At 53.7% G+C, this 16,987-nt stretch overlaps 1 protein-coding gene across 1 annotated transcript; it reads right to left on the bottom strand.

Moving 5' to 3' along the window:
• Positions 1-1,924: 1,924 nt before the first annotated feature.
• On the bottom strand, positions 1,925-15,480 carry LOC111157212 (SAM and SH3 domain containing 3). Its single transcript, XM_022518509.1, has 8 exons — positions 15,266-15,480; positions 8,368-8,463; positions 7,550-7,696; positions 5,948-6,089; positions 4,592-4,740; positions 4,232-4,441; positions 3,942-4,092; positions 1,925-3,441 (listed from the first exon to the last, which is right to left on the bottom strand). Exons 1-8 carry the CDS (start codon positions 15,320-15,322, stop codon positions 3,251-3,253), a joined length of 1,143 nt encoding a protein of 380 aa, XP_022374217.1. The 5' UTR covers positions 15,323-15,480; the 3' UTR covers positions 1,925-3,250.
• Positions 15,481-16,987: the final 1,507 nt, after the last annotated feature.

Below are 16,987 nucleotides of genomic sequence, written 5' to 3'. Positions count from 1 at the left end.
CTTTCTCCTCCCTCAGGCCCTGGCCTGTAGACTACATTTCCCCGTTGCCCCTCCTTACCTGCCCTTCCCAAAGTCCTGTGGTCACTGGAGTCTTTGCACGACTATCTACTTCTAGCCTGTATCCAACCTGTAGACCCATCTGGGGCCCGATAGTTCTGAGATGCTCCCACTTTCCTCCCTAGGCTGGGAGGGGAGTTCACATCATTTTCTCAGTCTGATTTTGCTGATATTTTCCTTTCCCCAGCTTACACCTAATAGATAGATATTACCCAGGGAGTTTGAAAGGGTTAGGAATTTCCTCTGATAAGGTCCCCTTGCTGGTGTGTGAATTTTAAGTATTTGGGGCATTATTCAATCCCCACTCCCCACCTTCCCAGAAGTCTGGGCCAAAAGACAGCAGGATAATGACTTTGCTGCTGCCCCAAATTGGAGGCCAGAGGTTTAGGCCTATTTATTTGGTTTTATTTTTTTCAAAAGTTAAAATGTTGTTCCTTTTTAAGTAGATATAGAATAATAGATACTTTTGAGATTCAAATAAAAGAAGAATATAGAAAGCGAGCACTTCTCTCCCTTAATCCCCCAGTCCCATCTCACTTGTCTCAGCGGTAACTGTTTGGTGTGGATCTTTCCAGTTTTTATTCTTTTTATGTTTTCCTTTTCTTAAATAAAAATGGAATCACCCTAAAAATAATGTTTTAGTATTCCCCTTTTCCCCCATGATAAAGCACAGACTTCTTTTACAACAAGAATGTTTGTACATTATTTGTATAATTTAAACATTTTTAATTAAACAAAAAATCATGAAGGTTTTCCCTGTGTCACTAAGTATTTTTCTGCATTAATGGCTACATAGTATTGTGTGAACGAACTATATCTAACTGATTCCCCATTTGTGTTGTTTCTAATTTCTTACTTTTACAGACAAAGCTGTTGTATGTTTGTCCATATATCTGTGTGCACTTGTGTGGCTCTTTCTGAGGATCAGATCCTTGGGGGGCGGGGCATGGCTGGGTCCGTAACGCCATTACGGAGGGTCAGCTTGCCCTCCGGAGGGCTGAGGACCTCTGAAAGCTCGTGGGACTCCCTGCTCAACTTCTTCAACCTGTCTGAGCTACAGTTTCCTCCTCTGTAAAATGAGAAGATGACGGTATGTACCTCAGCGGGGTACTGTGATTATTATCTGAGGGAATCAAGGCAAAGTGCTTGATTTCAGGCACCAGTGTGGGTGCCCGCTAAGTGACAGTAGTCAGCACTGTTGAAGCTTTGAGGCTGGGCTTCTCCTTGTTTCTTTGGGGAGGGTAATGCTTGCCGTCTCCTGCTGCCCACAGCCACTAAGGGAAGTGGGGTGAGTGCAGCTGAGAACAAAGCCTGGAAGCAGAGTGGCCTTGTCTTTGCTCTGGGGCCAGCTCTCAGTCCAGTTTGCCCTCCCTGATGCAGTTAGCGCCGGCAGAAACAAAGGAAGCCAGGGGTCGTTGTCTTTGTCCCACCTCCTGGGAAATGGTGTAGCTTCAGTGGGCACAAGGTGGGACCCAAGAGGTGGTGGCCTCAGAGGGAAGGCCCAGCCGAATCCAAATCTCTCCCTTTTGGACCCTGGACAGCCCCTAGTGCTGGCCCTTCCTCCCTGGGGAAGCCCTCAAGGCTCCTGTTAATCATTCTAGAAGAGGCCACTCTCCGATCCCAGCAAGGCCTATGGCCCTGGGTGCCTGTACTCAGGGGACAGCTCGTTAGTGGGAAGAGCAGAGACCGTTAGTGCTTCAAACTGGGGCTTTAGTGAGCGGGATCAGTGGCAGTGGGCATCTTCAGGAAAGGGACATATGGCCCTGAAAGGACAATGGAGGTCATTGTGCCAAGTACAGCTCCAAAGGATACTGGGCTGACCCTCCCCCAACTCTCTCCCCACAGGAAAGATAACTGGAGACTGTAATTAGTTCTACCTATGTTTATTGCTGCCAACTCATCCCCGCATCCCCTCATATTTACACCCAAACCCTTCCCCCAAGCTAGCTTTTACCAAAGTTCCTCGTAGTAGGCCCAGAAGTGTGTTCACTAAGCAGGCAGTCCTAGATGTAGTGGGCACTGTCCCCAGGCCAGCTGGGCCCGGGGGAAGGGTTACTCTGAATTCATGGCAGACTTGGTACTGAGGTCAAGGGAGGCCCCACCAACAGATGTACTTCCTCCCCTTCTGGAGCTCAGGGTACATTAAAACCTTTTGCAAAACAAAGCTGGGGTAGCAGACTCCCCAGGGTCAAGTTTTGTGCTTTCTTTGCTTGTAAGAACCCACACAGGCAGCCAAGTCTGAGTTCAGACTTGCATGTGACTTCCAAAGGGCAGTTCTGTCCTTGGAGGCCAGATCTGACCATCGGCCATCAGGCTTCAGGGAAGTGTCATCGGATGGGGCCAGGAGTGGAAGGGGAGAGTGCATGTTCCACGAGGTCTGGGCATTGTTTTAAGCTGGGGGAAGCTGCAGCTTGTCTTGAGTTATGTGGGGAGGCATGGAATGAATGAGTGGGAGGAGCCATTTCATTTGGAAGCCCAAGGCCCCTTCAGCTCCCTCAGTAAACCCCACTGGTGTCCTGGGCCACAGGTAACAGGAGAACAGACATTTAATGTCTCAGAATGTCAGAGCTGGCAAGGCCCCCAGCAAAATCCATTCTAATCCCCACCAGTTAGTGGCCAAACCTCCAAAAGAAAAAAAGTTAAGGGGAAGGAATGTGGGAAAGGAACATGCGGCTTTCTTGAAGTCTTGTTTGGGGAAATCTATCCACCCTTTGGGGGAAATCTATCCACCCGTGATCAGTTCAGGTCTTTTTAAAGGGCCAGGTTCCCTAGGGCTTTGAAACTGACTTGAAACACTGACTTGGCCCCCTTTCCAGGAGCAATGTGATAGGGGAAAGTGGTGTGGGAGTGAGGAGGGTTTGGGGGCCTCGGTGGTGAGGGATGTGGGTAGGGCGGCTCCTCCATGTCCCACTTGCTGTGTCTGGGAGCAAGCAGTGCCCAGAAGTTCTGTGCTGTCAGTAGGTGGTGGAGGGAGCAGGCTGGGCAGGTGGGATGTGCCCTTGGGTGCCTCCTCATCCTCTCCAGACCAGCCTACGGGGGCTCTGGCTAACTCCTGCGGCCCTGGGCGCTCCTAGGGGAGCAGGGCCAGGCTCAGCACCAGTCCTTCAGGATCCGGGCCACCGTGGGAGGCCGGGTCCCTCCCTGCAATATTTGCTGCTGGGGCCCAGCCTCGGCCTGTGCTGCCACCTCTGCCTCAAGGCGCCCCGGCCAGGGAGAGGCCGTGCAGCTGCTCCTCAGCGCCTGCCAACTCTGCCTCATCACGTCCGCTCTCCGAGCCCTCAAAGCAGCCAGAGTCTCGAGGAATGTCCACCTTGGGTTCAGACACTGTGTTGGCCACTGGCTCCTGGCTGCTTTCGGCACCCTCTTCCGCCTCCTCGCTGCCGGCTGCCGGGGCAAAGAGATGGAATATGGGGGGGCTTGGGCCAGAAGCCCCAGGAAGCCCCTGTGTAGGGGGGTGGGGACTCTGGGAAGCCCACTGTAGGCCGTCTCTCCCTCTGGGCACCCCCCCACCAGCCCTGCCCCTCTCACCCTTTCTGGCTTAGAACCAGGTAGGGGTGGTTTCCAAGCCAGTGACCCTGCCCAGGAGCTCAAACTACTTTAGCACCCAGCTAGGAGCTGGAAAGCTGCGCTTGTTTCCTGGCTCTGCTATTGCCCATGTGGAGGTCTTGAGTACATGCCTTTCTTTCGCTGGCCTTAAGTCTCCCCTTTAACCCCAAAGGGAGCTGGACCTGATCATCTCTAAGGCCCCTCTGCCGGCAGACTTTGCCCAAGACTGGAATTCAAGCGTGGAAAGGGCCTGACCCCCGCAGAGGAGCGCCCGGGCTGAGTGTGGTCAGGGGCAGGCCGAGGCAGGCACCCCCCCCCCGGCTCCTAGACCCGCTCACTGTCGTAGTCCAGCAGCAGCTCGGCGGCCGTGAGCAGCTTGGCCCGGTGCTGCGGGTCCATGATGTTCAGCTCGTTGAGGTGTGTTTCCCGCAGCTCTTTGAAGTCCTCCAGCGTCTGGTAGCCATTGAGCAGCAGGGTGGACGTGTGTTCCTGCAGGCAGAGGTGGACCACCAGTGCGGCCACTTAGGAACCACCTCGCTTGGGACCCCTCCCCTCCCACACAGCTGACCGTGTGCTAGCCTCCAACCCTCTCCGGGTCCCAGACCCCACCGCAGATCCCAGCTCAAACCTCCAGGCCTATGCGCTCCAGTAGCTCATGCAGAGTCTTGGGCTTGGGCCTCTTGCCCTTGCTTTGTCGGCGACTGGGGCGGGCGGGCCCCACAGCCTCCTCAGGCAGCACATCCACATAGATGAACTTGAAAGACCCCAGCCTGCCATTGAGCAGACCCAGCCATGTGCCCACAGGTGGCTTTTCAATGATCTGGATCACATCTCCTTTCTGTGGGAGGACAGGAGAGCAGAGTGGAGCAGGGGTGAGGAGAAGGGTATTCCCTTGGGCTCCGTGGACACCGCCCTATCCGGGCTCAATACAGCCTCCTTTATGGGCACAGCCTGCCAGGCTCAGGAGAGGCCTGGATGCCAGCCTTACCTGCAGTTTCAGCGAGTCATGGTCGTAGGGGCTGGGAGTGAAGTCGGTGTGGACTCGTGCCCTGCCACAGAAGGGCCCTGTGTACTGGGCGGCAGGTGCTTCCTCTCCGAAGCTGCCAGAGCCTGGGCTGGGGCTGCAGAGCTCACTGCCTGCAGGAGACGGGGAAGGGAGGAGAGTCACCTTTGTCCCAAGACAGCTGGGGCGGTGCCCAGCAGGTTCCTGCCAGGGTTTGTGGCTAGAAATCCCAAGGCCACCCTGCAGGAGCACAACCTCAACTTTGGGGCCTCAGATATGAAAACAGTTAACCACAGAAGGAAAACTGTCTCACCGACTAAAGAATGAGCAAATTGGGAGAGCCTCTAGAGACCCGCTGGGCCCAATGAACAGATAAGGAACACTGAAACCAGACAGGCCAACTGAGCGCTGAAGACCTCTCACTTTATAATTGGTAGCACTGGGTCCATTCAACTCTGGGTCTCCTAACTCCCAGTCCAGTGATTCTGGAAGATGCCTTCCACCTGGGAAACCACACCCTAAACTAGTATTTTACTTTCTGTACATAATAAGACTCAGCATCTAGTTACAACATCACATGGAAACTCAGAAGGGCTCTTTCTCTCTGGGAAGGGCTGGATGAAGAACATTATAAGATGCCAAGTGGCACCCTGAGCCGCAAACCACGGGCTGTAGTCTAAGAGGCTGAGACTTCCCAGCTGGAGACTCTCTGCCCCCACCCCCAGCCTGGGATGTCAGAGGCCCAGGCAGCTGTAGCCTCTAACTCCCCTTGGAAGGGGACCTAGTCCGAGAGCACAATGGGGCTCATCGTCTCCCTTGGGCCCCTCCACGGCCTGGTGACAGCAAGTGGCAGCTCCTCCAGGGTAGACCTGAGTTCAAGACTGGGTCATACTGGGCAAGTGAAAACCTTTCTGAGCCTCCGTTTTCACATCAGTATAGTGGGGATAATAGTGCCAGCACCATGAAGTTATTGTGAAAATGTAACGTGAAGAGGGCTGGGAGGGGCGCCTGGGAGGCTCAGTGGGTTAAAGCCTCTGCCTTCGGCTCAGGTCATAATCCCAGGGTCCTGGGATGGAGCCCCCGCATCGGGCTCTCTGCTCGGCAGGGAGCCTGCTTCCCCCTCTCTCTCTGCCTGCCTCTCTGCCTACTTGTGATCTCTGTCTGTCAAGTGAATAAATAATAAAAAAATCTTAAAAAAAAAAAAAAGGGCTGGGAAAGTTCCCAGAAGGCAAACTGTAAAGGTTCCTTTCTCTTAGCTCCCTCCTAGACAGCCCCCTGCCTCGCCTTTACCCAGTACTTTTCTCCAGACTCAGCAGATGTCCCCTTCTGTCCCCTACTCACCTGTGGATGCCTGGCGGCTAAGTGCTGGGAGTTCACGCTCTTCCTGCTCAGAAAAGGCCAGTGCCATCTTCTCAGGGCTAGGGCTGTCCAGGCTGCAGTCTGGAGATGTCGGGGAGTTTGAACCCTCCTCCAGAGTGTCTCCCTGCAGGGGATGGGAGGCAGGGAGCCCTGAGCAGCCTTGGCTGGGATCCCATGGGGCAGCGCCGAGAGCAGAGGAAATGGGCCTGGACTCTCTGGAGGACTGGGGCCTGGCTCGAGTCCTAGCTCTGCCGCTCCTAGGCTGCCCCACAATCTGAGCCCAAGTCCCTGCTTCTGTGAAGTGGGAATGACCGTCCTCAGCCCGCCGATCTCACACAGTGGGGCTCGAACAGGGTGCTGCTTGAATGTGCTCCGTCAGCGTAAAGCACTGATGTCCACGCACAAAGGGCTACCGTGCCAGAGCCTGCACTCAGAGCTGCTGCTAGGGCAGAGTCCAGCTCGCAGGGGCGCTGGTGACGAACTACCTTCTGCTGTGCTCCTCCGTGCCAGGCACGCCTGTCAGTTCACTGCACCCTCACAGCGACACTTGAAGGTAAGCGCTATGCTCATCCCAAGTTTATAGAGGAGAAGTCATGGAGGAACGTTCCCAAGGCCACACAGGAACCCCAAACCAAGCTGGCTGGACTCCAGAGCTCCCCCGCCTCACCACGCACTTCAGGGCGGTGGCGACCCTTTCACAACCTGCTCTCTAGGAATTGAGCCCTGATTGCTAGCAGCTGCCAATTCCTGTGTTGTAAATACTCGCCACCGTGGAGTGAGTCGCTGGCAGAGCAGCGCACCGCGGGGGCTCACGGCCCCACACAGAGACTACAGATACAAATAACCTCAAGGGCACAGAGAACACTGAAAGGTAGCATGAGAATCAGGACATTATGGGTTTTGAAGATTGCCCATAGTCTTTATTTTCAATAGAATTTATTTAATTCTAAGTTTATAGAATGTATTTTCAGTAATGGTTGAGTTTCACACCTGGCTCACAAAGTTCCTGAAAATTTGACCAATTACTGTCCTCAGCTGGTAGGAGCCAGTACGAGCTGACTCAGTCACACCACCACCTGGGCAACCTTCCGTAAGAGCCATGAGCACAGCCGACTCACTGTGTGACGTCAGCTACTTGCACGCCTGCCCCACAGCTCTCTCTACCACCCTCTCTCCCTGGGCCCAAGCCAGCCTTCTCTATTTTCTCTCGTAGGGGCCCCTCTTCCAATCCAGTCTTCCCAATCCCAGAGGCTAGTTCCAAGCGAAATTTTGAGGTGGACGAATTTGCTTCCAGCAATTGCAACTCCCTTTCAAGCGCCACTCAGGCCTGCCTTCCTCGGAGGCTTCTGTTACCCAGACTTTCATCCCTCCTGAGACCCCACCCCTGCTCCCTTAGGACCATGACTTGCTGCCAGGTCCATGGTGGAGTGAGCTCTCCTCCCACATGAACTTCATTCTCATATTGAATCAGGCCCTCAGGCCCAGTACCCGAGCTGCGGCTGTCAAGGCCATGCTCACACCAGGCCAGAGCACTGCGTGTCCTCCCTGCTCCCCACCGCCCCTCCCCTAGACCGCAGGCCTCACCATCTCTTCTGACAGCGCCTTCACCATCATCTTGCCCATCTTCCTGTTCATGGTTCGGGAAATCACGGCCCTCCACTTTTTCCCCAGCTTTTTGCCGCTCTTCCCAGCATCTTCTGTGGTAGGGACACCTGACTCATCTTCTGGAATCTGTGACAACAAAGGAGGAGGTCCAGGATTTAGGGGTAGAAGGAGGCCTTCAGGTCCTGGCAGAGGATGGGGGAGGGTGTGGGAATGAGAGGCCCTCATCTCCTTCCCTCTTAGCCCCAGTCCCGTATTCAGCCCTATTAATTTGTGATTAATTTGACAATTAGAGTTGACCCTTGAACATGTGCAGGTTAGGGGTGCCAACTATCCCCACCCCGTGCAGATGAAAATCCGTGTATAACATTTGGCTCTCCCAAAACCTGATTATTAAAAGCCTACTGTTGACCAGAAGGCTTACTGATAACAGTGGATTAATACATATTTTGTATGTATTTGTATTATATTCTATATTCTTACTACAAAGTAAGCTAGAGAAAAGAAAACATTATTAAGAAAATGATAAGGAGGAGAAAATACATTTACAGTCCTGTACTGTATTTATTGAAAAAAAATCTGCGTGTAAGTGGACCCATGCTGTTCAAACCTGTGTTGTTCAAGGGTCAACTGTAATTTGTAATTGAAAACGATGTGGGTGATTTCTCGGGGCCCAGAGTTTTGGCGGGTGGGAGGGCTGGCCTTCTGTATGTAAGCAGGCTTTCCTCAGCAATGCCCAGATCTCCTCTTCTCCCACCCAGGGCCGCAGCCAGATCCCCCTGGGAGGCTCTGCAACTCACATTCTCATCCAGATTAAATTCCTTCTCGCTCACCACAGGAGAGCCTGGTTTGGATTTGGCGAAATCCTTGAAGCTGCTGGAGCGCTGAAGGGAGAGCTGGAAAAAGCAGAGGTGTGGCCCTCAGTGGCTGGAGAAGGGCTGGTGGAGCCAGGAGCGGGAGCCCTCCTGAGCAGCCCCCGGGGCTAGGCAGCGCCAGGGGGGCCCTGCCGAGCCAGGGCTAAGGAGCTGAAGCGTCAAGGTGTACTTGGAGCCCCCTGGCTTCCTGCTCTTCTTCAGCTGAGAGTAGCCCCTACTGCGGGCCCCCAGAGCAAGCTCTGGACCTCGGGAGCCTCCAACGTCAGCCAGGCCTCACACGTCCGCCAGCGCCTGCACTTTGGTCCCCAGAATTCTGGAGGCAAAGACCAGATGAGTCAGCAAAAGTGTTTCTCCTGCTAGAGACGCACCTCAGCATGACGACAGCGTCACCTTTACATCACAGAGCAAACCTTCCCCAACCCCGCAGCCGCCTCTTTGCTCTGGCCCTGAGGCAAGTCTGGTGTCCCTGTCATGGTAATGATGGCAAACACACTGAGGCCTCCCAGCCCAGTGAATCTGTGTCCCCAGAAGAGCAAGGCAATCCCCCCAGAGTCAGTAAGACCTGGCATTCTGCTTTCTGGAAACCCTCGGTAGAGGCTTCTTAAGGGAAGGTGCCAACAGATTTCGGCCATGAATTATTAGAGCTCATTTAGGAAAAGAACATTGCTGTTTTTCCTTCCTTCATCTCGGCCTTTAACCTTAGGCACTAACGCGATGATGACTGCTGATGACGTATGCCAGTGTTTGGACTTTTAAACCCGGCTGATTATTTGCACTGATGAGACTATTCTCAGGAAATGAGCTTTCTTAACTATATATGTATGCTCAAGGCAAGACAGCAGCCAGAAGCCAGCACCCGGCAGGTAAGGAGTCGGGCTTTACACACAAGAAGTAAGGCCGAGCCCTGAATCAAGATCAATAGTCAAGACCAGAGATATACACAGGAACCAGGGTTCACAGATGGCCAGGAAGATAGAGCAGGATAGACTACAGACACCAGAGATAAGGGCTTGAGGAACTGAAGCCCCAAACCCACACAAAGCTGAAAGTTTCACATCCTCTTTCCTATGAAAGGGGGGGGTCCACTGACAATAGCACCTGCCCCCCAACACACACACAATTGGCCCCAACTCCTGGGGACTCCAGTGGGGACTCCTGGGGAGTTTGGTTCTCCTAGAAGGTCTTGACCAAGGCACGTCAGCCATCAGGGTCAGGGGTCACGCCTTCCTAGAGGTTGCAGCGAGCTAGTGCACCAGAAACTAGGTCAGCGGGCAGGCCATCAGACGCTACCGCCACGAGGGCTGCCTGGATGCGGCACCCATGGCCTCCATCAGAAAGCCTCCTCTGGGGGCGCCTGGGTGGCTCAGTGGGTTAAAGCCTCTGCCTTCAGCTCAGGTCGTGATCCCAGGATCCTGGGATCGAGCCCCACAATGGGCTCCCTGCTTGGCGGGGGGGCCTGTTTCCCCCTCTCTTTCTCTCTGCCTGCCCCTCTGCCTACTTGTGATCTCTATCAAATAAATAAATAAAATCTTAAAAAAAAAAAGAAAGCCTTTTCTGTGCTACACTGGGGAGTTGGGAAAGGGGCGGCCACAAGTGGGCATAGGCAGGGGACGGCATGACCATGAGGTGACCACTCGGGTTCCCATGCATCTCCTCCTTCCTGCTTCCTTGGTTTCCCCCACCCACTATTCTTTCCTCTTTTTCCCCCTTTCTTTCCCCCTCTCTCCTCCACCTTTTGTTTATTTCCTCCTCTTGAATGGCTAGGATGCAGCTGCCTGGATAACTTCCTCCTCTTATTGCCTGGAAAAGAGGGAACAGAGAGAGAGGGTGGGCACCAGGCTGGGCTGCTATTTAGAAATCGATGGGACCTGTTACGGCCTTCCCTTCACTGCCCCTCAGCTTGGTCTGCAGACCGGGAGGCCGAGAGTCGCCCCAGACGCCCCAGGGACTGCGAGCCTGGAAAGCATGCCAGAGGGCAGGCCCGGCGACGGAAGTGGGCTTTGTTGGGGAGAGTAAACTCACCACCGGGCCCCAGTTCTTTCCTTTTCCTGTCATTAATCTGCAGTCTGGGGGCTGGGAGGGGGGCCTTTGGCCCCCGGAGACCTTATGTCAGGGCACCTCTGTCCCAGGTTTAGCTCAAAGCAGGAGGAAACAATCCAAAAGTGCCATGGGGGAGGCGCTGGGACTTGGGCCGTGCTGGCCACTCCTCAGCCCAGGGACATGGAAAGGACTAGACATGTGCTCCAGGTGACTAAGGGTGAGGTCCTGTCAGAATGGCCTTTTGCTCAGCCTACCTCCAACCTCGGGGCCAACCCCACATATCCTGAAAGCCTCTGGTGACCCTGAAATGGTCCCCCTCCCGAGTATGAGGTAAAATTCTTGAGTGCCCTTGGATTTTTCCACCTAGTTTCCCTCTGGGGCGAGGCCTTCCTGGGGGTCCTGTGCCAGGCAGGAGGTAGTACCCTACACTGGTGGCCCCTTTTCCATGTCGGAGGGGAGTATTGTGGGCCTCTTGGAAAGAGCTACTTTTCTGGCATCAGATGTTGGTGAGTTCAACTCTGAGATGTTATTTTATTAATGAATTATTTAACCTCTCCGACCCTCACTGGCTCTGAGCTGGCAGGTCGTCACATCTTGGTTCTGCCGTTGACCAGCTGTGTAAAGCGGGGGGATTTCTTCCACTTCTCTGGGCTTCCGTGTCCTTGTGAGTAAAATGAAGACAAGGGCGCCTGCCTGGTTGGTTGCTGTGAGGATAGAAGGTGCGACTGCTAACACAGCAAGCCCTCAGCAAATGTCCACGTGTGCTTAGCCTTTCCTCTGACCCCCTCCACACTCTCACCCAGGGCGTGCCCCACCTGGAACCCTCCATCCTTCTCTGTCAGCCAGTTTCTCCCTTCCTTCAAAATCCAGTGGCACTGGAAACAGCCCATATGCCCACCAACTGTAGAATTGTAGCAGTCATCAAAGGGAATGGTACATAGCGATGAGCTAGGTACAGCTCTCCCTAACAATATGGATACACTGTAGAGCAGAAGGGGCCAGCCACCAGAGCACTTTATGTGGTTCCTTGTATGGAAAGTTCAAAACCCGGCAAAACGAAGCTATGCCGTTGGAAGTCAGGATAGTGGTTACCCTTAGGGGCATGAGAGAAGCTTCTGGAGTGTCGGAAGCGCTTTTTGTTTGTTTGTTTGTTTTAAGTAAGCTCTATGCCCCAGTGGGGCTTGCACTCTCCACCCCAAGATCAGGAGTTGCATTCTCTACCGACGGAACCAGCCAGCTGCCCTGAAAGTGCTTTGTTTCTTCATCTGGGTGCTACCTATGAGGGAATGTTCGCCTTATGGAAGTTCATTGAGTCCAACACTTGTAATTTATACACTTCTTTGGACAGATGTTATACATCCGGATAAAGGTTTTCCAAATCCAGTTTCAAAGGTGCTGCCCTCTGTAGGAAGACTCCTCTGATCACCCCCTCAGAACTTCACACTGCTCCCCATTAGCATCTTCTACCCTTGCTTCCTAAGCGAGCTTGGCTTTCGCCAGGTGTCTCGGCAACTAGCCCGTCAGCCCTTCAGCGTACCAGTCACATACCCGGCACCCTCTGCGCTCCAGGCTCTGGCCTGTGCATGTGTGGGAATCCGGTAAGAAAGGGGCTAAACACCTCCCATGTGCCCTGCACCCTGTCCAGCCCTTCGTGTGTGCCGGCTCACTGCAGGCTCACCATAGCCCCATCTTAACATCCCTACTGCCCAGCCAAGGAGATGGAGACTCAGAAATGAAGTGTCCAAGGCAGAGTCACACAGCGGACAGCAGCAAGAACAGGTGTTTGAACCCTGGTCCGTGACTCTGAAAGCTGTGTGTGTTGCTGTGTTCAGAGCCCAGTAAGTTACCTCCCGGTATAGAAATGCATTGAGTGTAATGGAAACTGTCGGTGGTGTTTGGAGGGAGCTTCCAGGACAGATGGAGGAGGAAGGGTTCAGGAGGGCTTCAAGGAGGAGGAGGCATATTTAAGCTGGGCCATGCAAAGGAGCCAGGATTTCTCCAGGAGGAGCTGGGAAGGGTTTAAAGAAGAATGACAGAAACATTCTGAGCATAGTTGACGTGGTGGGAGGTGGAGCAGAAAAGGCCATGGAAGGCCCCAGCAAGCTATGCCAAGGAACTGGGACATTAGCCTGAAGTCAACGAGGAATCACTGGAAATGCAACGTGTATGCTGGTGGGGCTGTCACGTAGAGGTGTGCTTTCCTACGCATGGGTAGAGTCTCTTATGCTCTTCAGATTCTTCTAGTGCTTCTGGGATCAGTAGGGGGATAAGAGAGTAAAGGGAGAAGGGATTAAGACTCTGGAGACTGACGAGTTTTGGCTTAGATCCCTGCTCTGCAGCTTACTTGCTGTGTGAACTTGGGTAAGTCACTTTACCTCTCTGAAACTTGGGCATAAAATCGAGATAGAGGCAACATCTGCCCCTGCTTCACAAGGTTCTCACGAAGAGCCAATGAGCTAAGATACAGGCAGAGTGCGTGGCACCTGGCGCCTGGTGAGTCCTCCCTCAGCGCAGGCTCTGAGTGCTTTTAAGTCTTGTTTCCTCCACTTCAGGGCTGGGATGGGGGCTTGGTCTTCTCTGCAGTGCGCTCCCCGCACCCCTGCCACGCCGGCAGCATGCACCCTGTCGTGTGCACACGCGTGTCCATGAGAGAGCGCTCTCTCGTTTATTGTCCCAGGCCCTCTATACAGCCTCCTGAGATGTGCAGATCAAGAGTTCCCCTCCTTTTCCAAGGTGAAGGAACCGTGGACCGAAGAAGGTCAACGAACTGTCCAAGGTCCTACAGCTAGGACCTGTAGGAATTCAACTCCACTTTCTGGCCCCCTGCCTAGCACATTCCCTTCTGGCAGGCCTGAGAGGAGGAGCAGGGACAGGAGAGAGAGGCCTCACTTGCCTTTGTGCTTTCCCCTCCACTGTGTCACCTCAGCCACTAAGAAGAAGGGACTTGCCCAAGGTCACAGTGCTGGAGCTGGGCTGCTGTCTCTGAGCACGGGGAAGATGCTCTCTCTACCTTCTGGAAACTTGGCTTCTCCAAGGCCATTTCCATGGTATTGAGGCTCGGAGAGTGGCTCTTGAGGCTGGCCCAGGCTCAGACAGGGATGAGGCAGGGTTTGCTTTGATGATTTTCCCTAGAGGGATATATATACCTCAGAGTGCCACATGGGCCTTGCTTCTTCTGGGAGAAGCCTGGGGGAACAATCCCAGAGGCTTAGCCACCAAATACAGAACCCGGATAATGGAAGCCAGAGAAGAAGACAGGGACTTCCGGCTTCTGTGTGTCCCTGGGCACCTCTGTCTGAGATGGCACAGGGTCCCAGTGTCAAAGTGTCAGCTCTTTCTCAGGCTGTTTCCCCCAGCTCAGCTCCCCTGCGGTTTGGGGCCCAGCATTGTCTACAGCGGTCTCTGCTTCCCACCCCCGTCAGCCAGAGAGCAAGGGGAAGTGGGACCTGCTCACCCAGGAGCGGCAGCCAATGGTAAATCTGCTGGGCCTAGTGCCAAGCAGGGCTCAGATGGGGGTGACAGAGCCTGTGTGAAGACTTGTGAATCTCTACCACCCCCTCTGCCTACCTCCACTGCAACTTAGAGAAGCATCTGGGGTGGGGAGAGTACAGCCGGAAGTGGCAGCAACCCCAGGACCTGAGATGGGGCAGGATATACACCCCAGTGCCCAGGAGCACAGTCCTTCATCTGGCTTGGCCTCCACTTGGGAGATGCTCCCCTGACAAGGGGGCTCCCCCATTGGGCACCTGGGCTGAGCTCCTGGGGAAAACAGCTGGACACAATCGGGGCCTGGAGGCCTTCCGAGTGGGGTCTGGGGCTAGGCCTAGATCTCTTGGACCTGGTTCAGGCCTGCTTGGGGATGGTCCTAGGATCCCACAGGATGTGTGGAATATACCTGCTGGTTGCTTGGGAGAGTCCTATAACCAATAAGTCTAGCAATCCTCAAATCCAACAAGAAAAATCTAGATCTGGCAGTCTTCAAGGAACCTTCTGGTCTGGCCTCTGCTCCAAGAAGAGGAATATTTCAACTGTCCACAACAGCTGCTTTTCCTCTTGGCCTTTAGAATCCCTCCACTGAATTTTTCCTCCTCAGCCCCTACTTCCCATCTCACCAGCTTCATTTCTCATTCTTCACAATAAGTTCTTCCCGCCTAGGAAGAACCTGTCGAACCCCTGTATCCCACTGCAGGTTTGGAGAGCCTTTTCCTGAGTCTAGAAATCACCTTGGGCCCCCTCTCCAGGTTGGCATCCTCTCCTGTGGGCCTGGGGAGCTGCAACCCAGCCGAAACAAGTGGGCAGAGTCTGGCTATGGCCAGAGGGCAGGGGCCCCAGGAGCATCATGGCGCCTCTCAGGGTGGCCCAGCAGGGCCCTTTGAGTGAGATGGCTCCTGAGAGGCCGGGCTTGGGCAGAAGCAGCGGCAAGACCAGCGTAGGGGAGAGAGAATTGAGTACAGTCTAAGGATGTAACTCGAGAAGTGCATTTTGTGAAATCTAGTCTAGACTTCTGGCCCCTGATTTTAGATCTCTATCCCTTCATTGTAGGGTTGAATTCTGTAACTCTAGACTTCTAAGGGTCTGTAACCCTGATTCTCCAGATTTTGAAAGTCTCTTCTGTACTTGTGTTACTCTAGTAACCTTTGGGCCCCTGTACCGTTGTCCTTGGAAGAATGACCCTTGCTGACAGACACAACGTCTGGCCTTTGGCGCTTCCCACTTCTAGGAGTCCCAGAGGGCTGAGAGAGCAGAGGGAAGGAAGAAGCAAGCTCCCGGAGATGCTCCTCACCTTTCTCTTCTGAGTGGGCTCCTTATCGCTGGCATTGGAGGGTTTGCGGCGCAACATGGTCCTCTACTTTGGTGATGCTCCGTCCCTGCGATCCTAGGTGTCGAGATGCCGAGGCCTCTTGCTCAGCCTCGCGAGCACCGCTCAGGGTGCACGGCATGGACCGAGCCTCTGGCCGCCACTCTGAGTGCTGTGGTGGCAGCTTGGGGGTGCGGGCCATGGACACCCGGCGGCAGCATACAGGAAGCTCTGCCACGTGACCTGCTCTTACAGCAATCGCGGCCCCTGTCGGCCCCTAGGGAGGAAGGAAGTCCCAACTTCGGTCTCCAGAGATTCTGATACAGATGGCTCTTAGGTTGAACAAGCAGAGAAAAGTCCCTACCCTGCCATCTCACATCAGTCGTCACCCATCCTGCTCCGTCTCCTTGGAGGTGGCCAATCAACTTGACATGACATGGCCTCCTCCAGCCACCGATCCCGCAGCCCAGAAGCCAGAGCCAGGAGTGGGGCTATCTCTGTCTGCCCGTTAGGCCGATGCTTCTGGTCACCTTGCATCACCAAGGTCGTCACTACTACCACTACCAACCCCGCAACTATGACCCTACAGTCATCCCCACTGTCATCAGCACACCGACAGCCGCCGTCTCTCTAGCAGGCACCCTCCAGCCAGCACCCTCAGCTGTCACCCTCACAGTCATCAGCCTCCTGGCTGTCACCCTTATGGACGTCCCAGCTAGTCACCGACAGCGACTGGACCCCTACCACCATCAGCCCTATAGCCATCACCTTTATGGCTGTAAAGACACCCCCAGGGGTCAAGGCGGCAGGAATCCCCACGGCCATCACCGCCACTTGCTAGAGCAGCCAGCCTTCCAGTCAACACCGCTCAGCCGTCTGCCTCTGTCTGCCCCACCACTGCTGTCCTGGTCACGGCCATCTCCCTATAGCATTCATCTCCGTTGCCACCAGCACACCTAGAGCCATCCTCACCAGAGCAGTCATGTTTGGGGTCAAAACACCTTGACTCCCCTGCCCCCACCCTGTCTATCATCACAACAGCCAGCACCATGAAAAAGACAGGCTTTCGCAAGCAGCTTCAGACCATCAGCAAACGTTCCAGCCGAGAGGTATTTCTTAAATGCGTGTGGGGTTTAGAATGTTCACTTTGTGGGTTATATGTGGCAGGTATTTTAATAACTTCAATGATCTTACAGAAGTAATTCTTATTCATCACATATAATTTAGCAAACACAAATATACAAAAAGAAGAAAATTTCAAAATTCTCCATAATTACAATGTTTGGATAAATATCTTTTTCTTTTTTTGAGCATTTAACTCCCCCCCCCCCCCGTTTTACAAAAATGATACTTCACAGAAAGCCGATCTGCGGTTTGAGGGAATATGGAGAGGAGGGAGAGGTCAGAGAGGGCACAAGGACCCTTTTGGGGGTGGTAGATACGTTCACTATCTTGGTTGCCATGGTGGTTTCATGGGTGTATATGTATGTTAAAACAAATCATACATTTTAAAAACGTGCAGATTCTTGCAGGCCAATTATACCTAAACAGAACCATTTTTACATTTTTAAAAATTAAAAGAGCTCACACTTCACAAATGGTGTTGATGTCTGCTTGTCCAACTGAATACAGTATCACTGAGATTTTCTCAAGCTATGAGATATTCTTCAACTCTGCCATTCGTAATGGCTGCCAAGCAGCACATCG

This window comes from Enhydra lutris, unplaced genomic scaffold (genome assembly GCF_002288905.1).
Source record: "Enhydra lutris kenyoni isolate GAN:26980312 unplaced genomic scaffold, ASM228890v2 scaffoldscaffold53, whole genome shotgun sequence".
Lineage (NCBI taxonomy): Eukaryota > Metazoa > Chordata > Mammalia > Carnivora > Mustelidae > Enhydra > Enhydra lutris.
The sequence above is the reverse complement of the archived record's forward strand: the minus strand, read 5'-3'. Positions and strand labels throughout refer to the sequence as shown.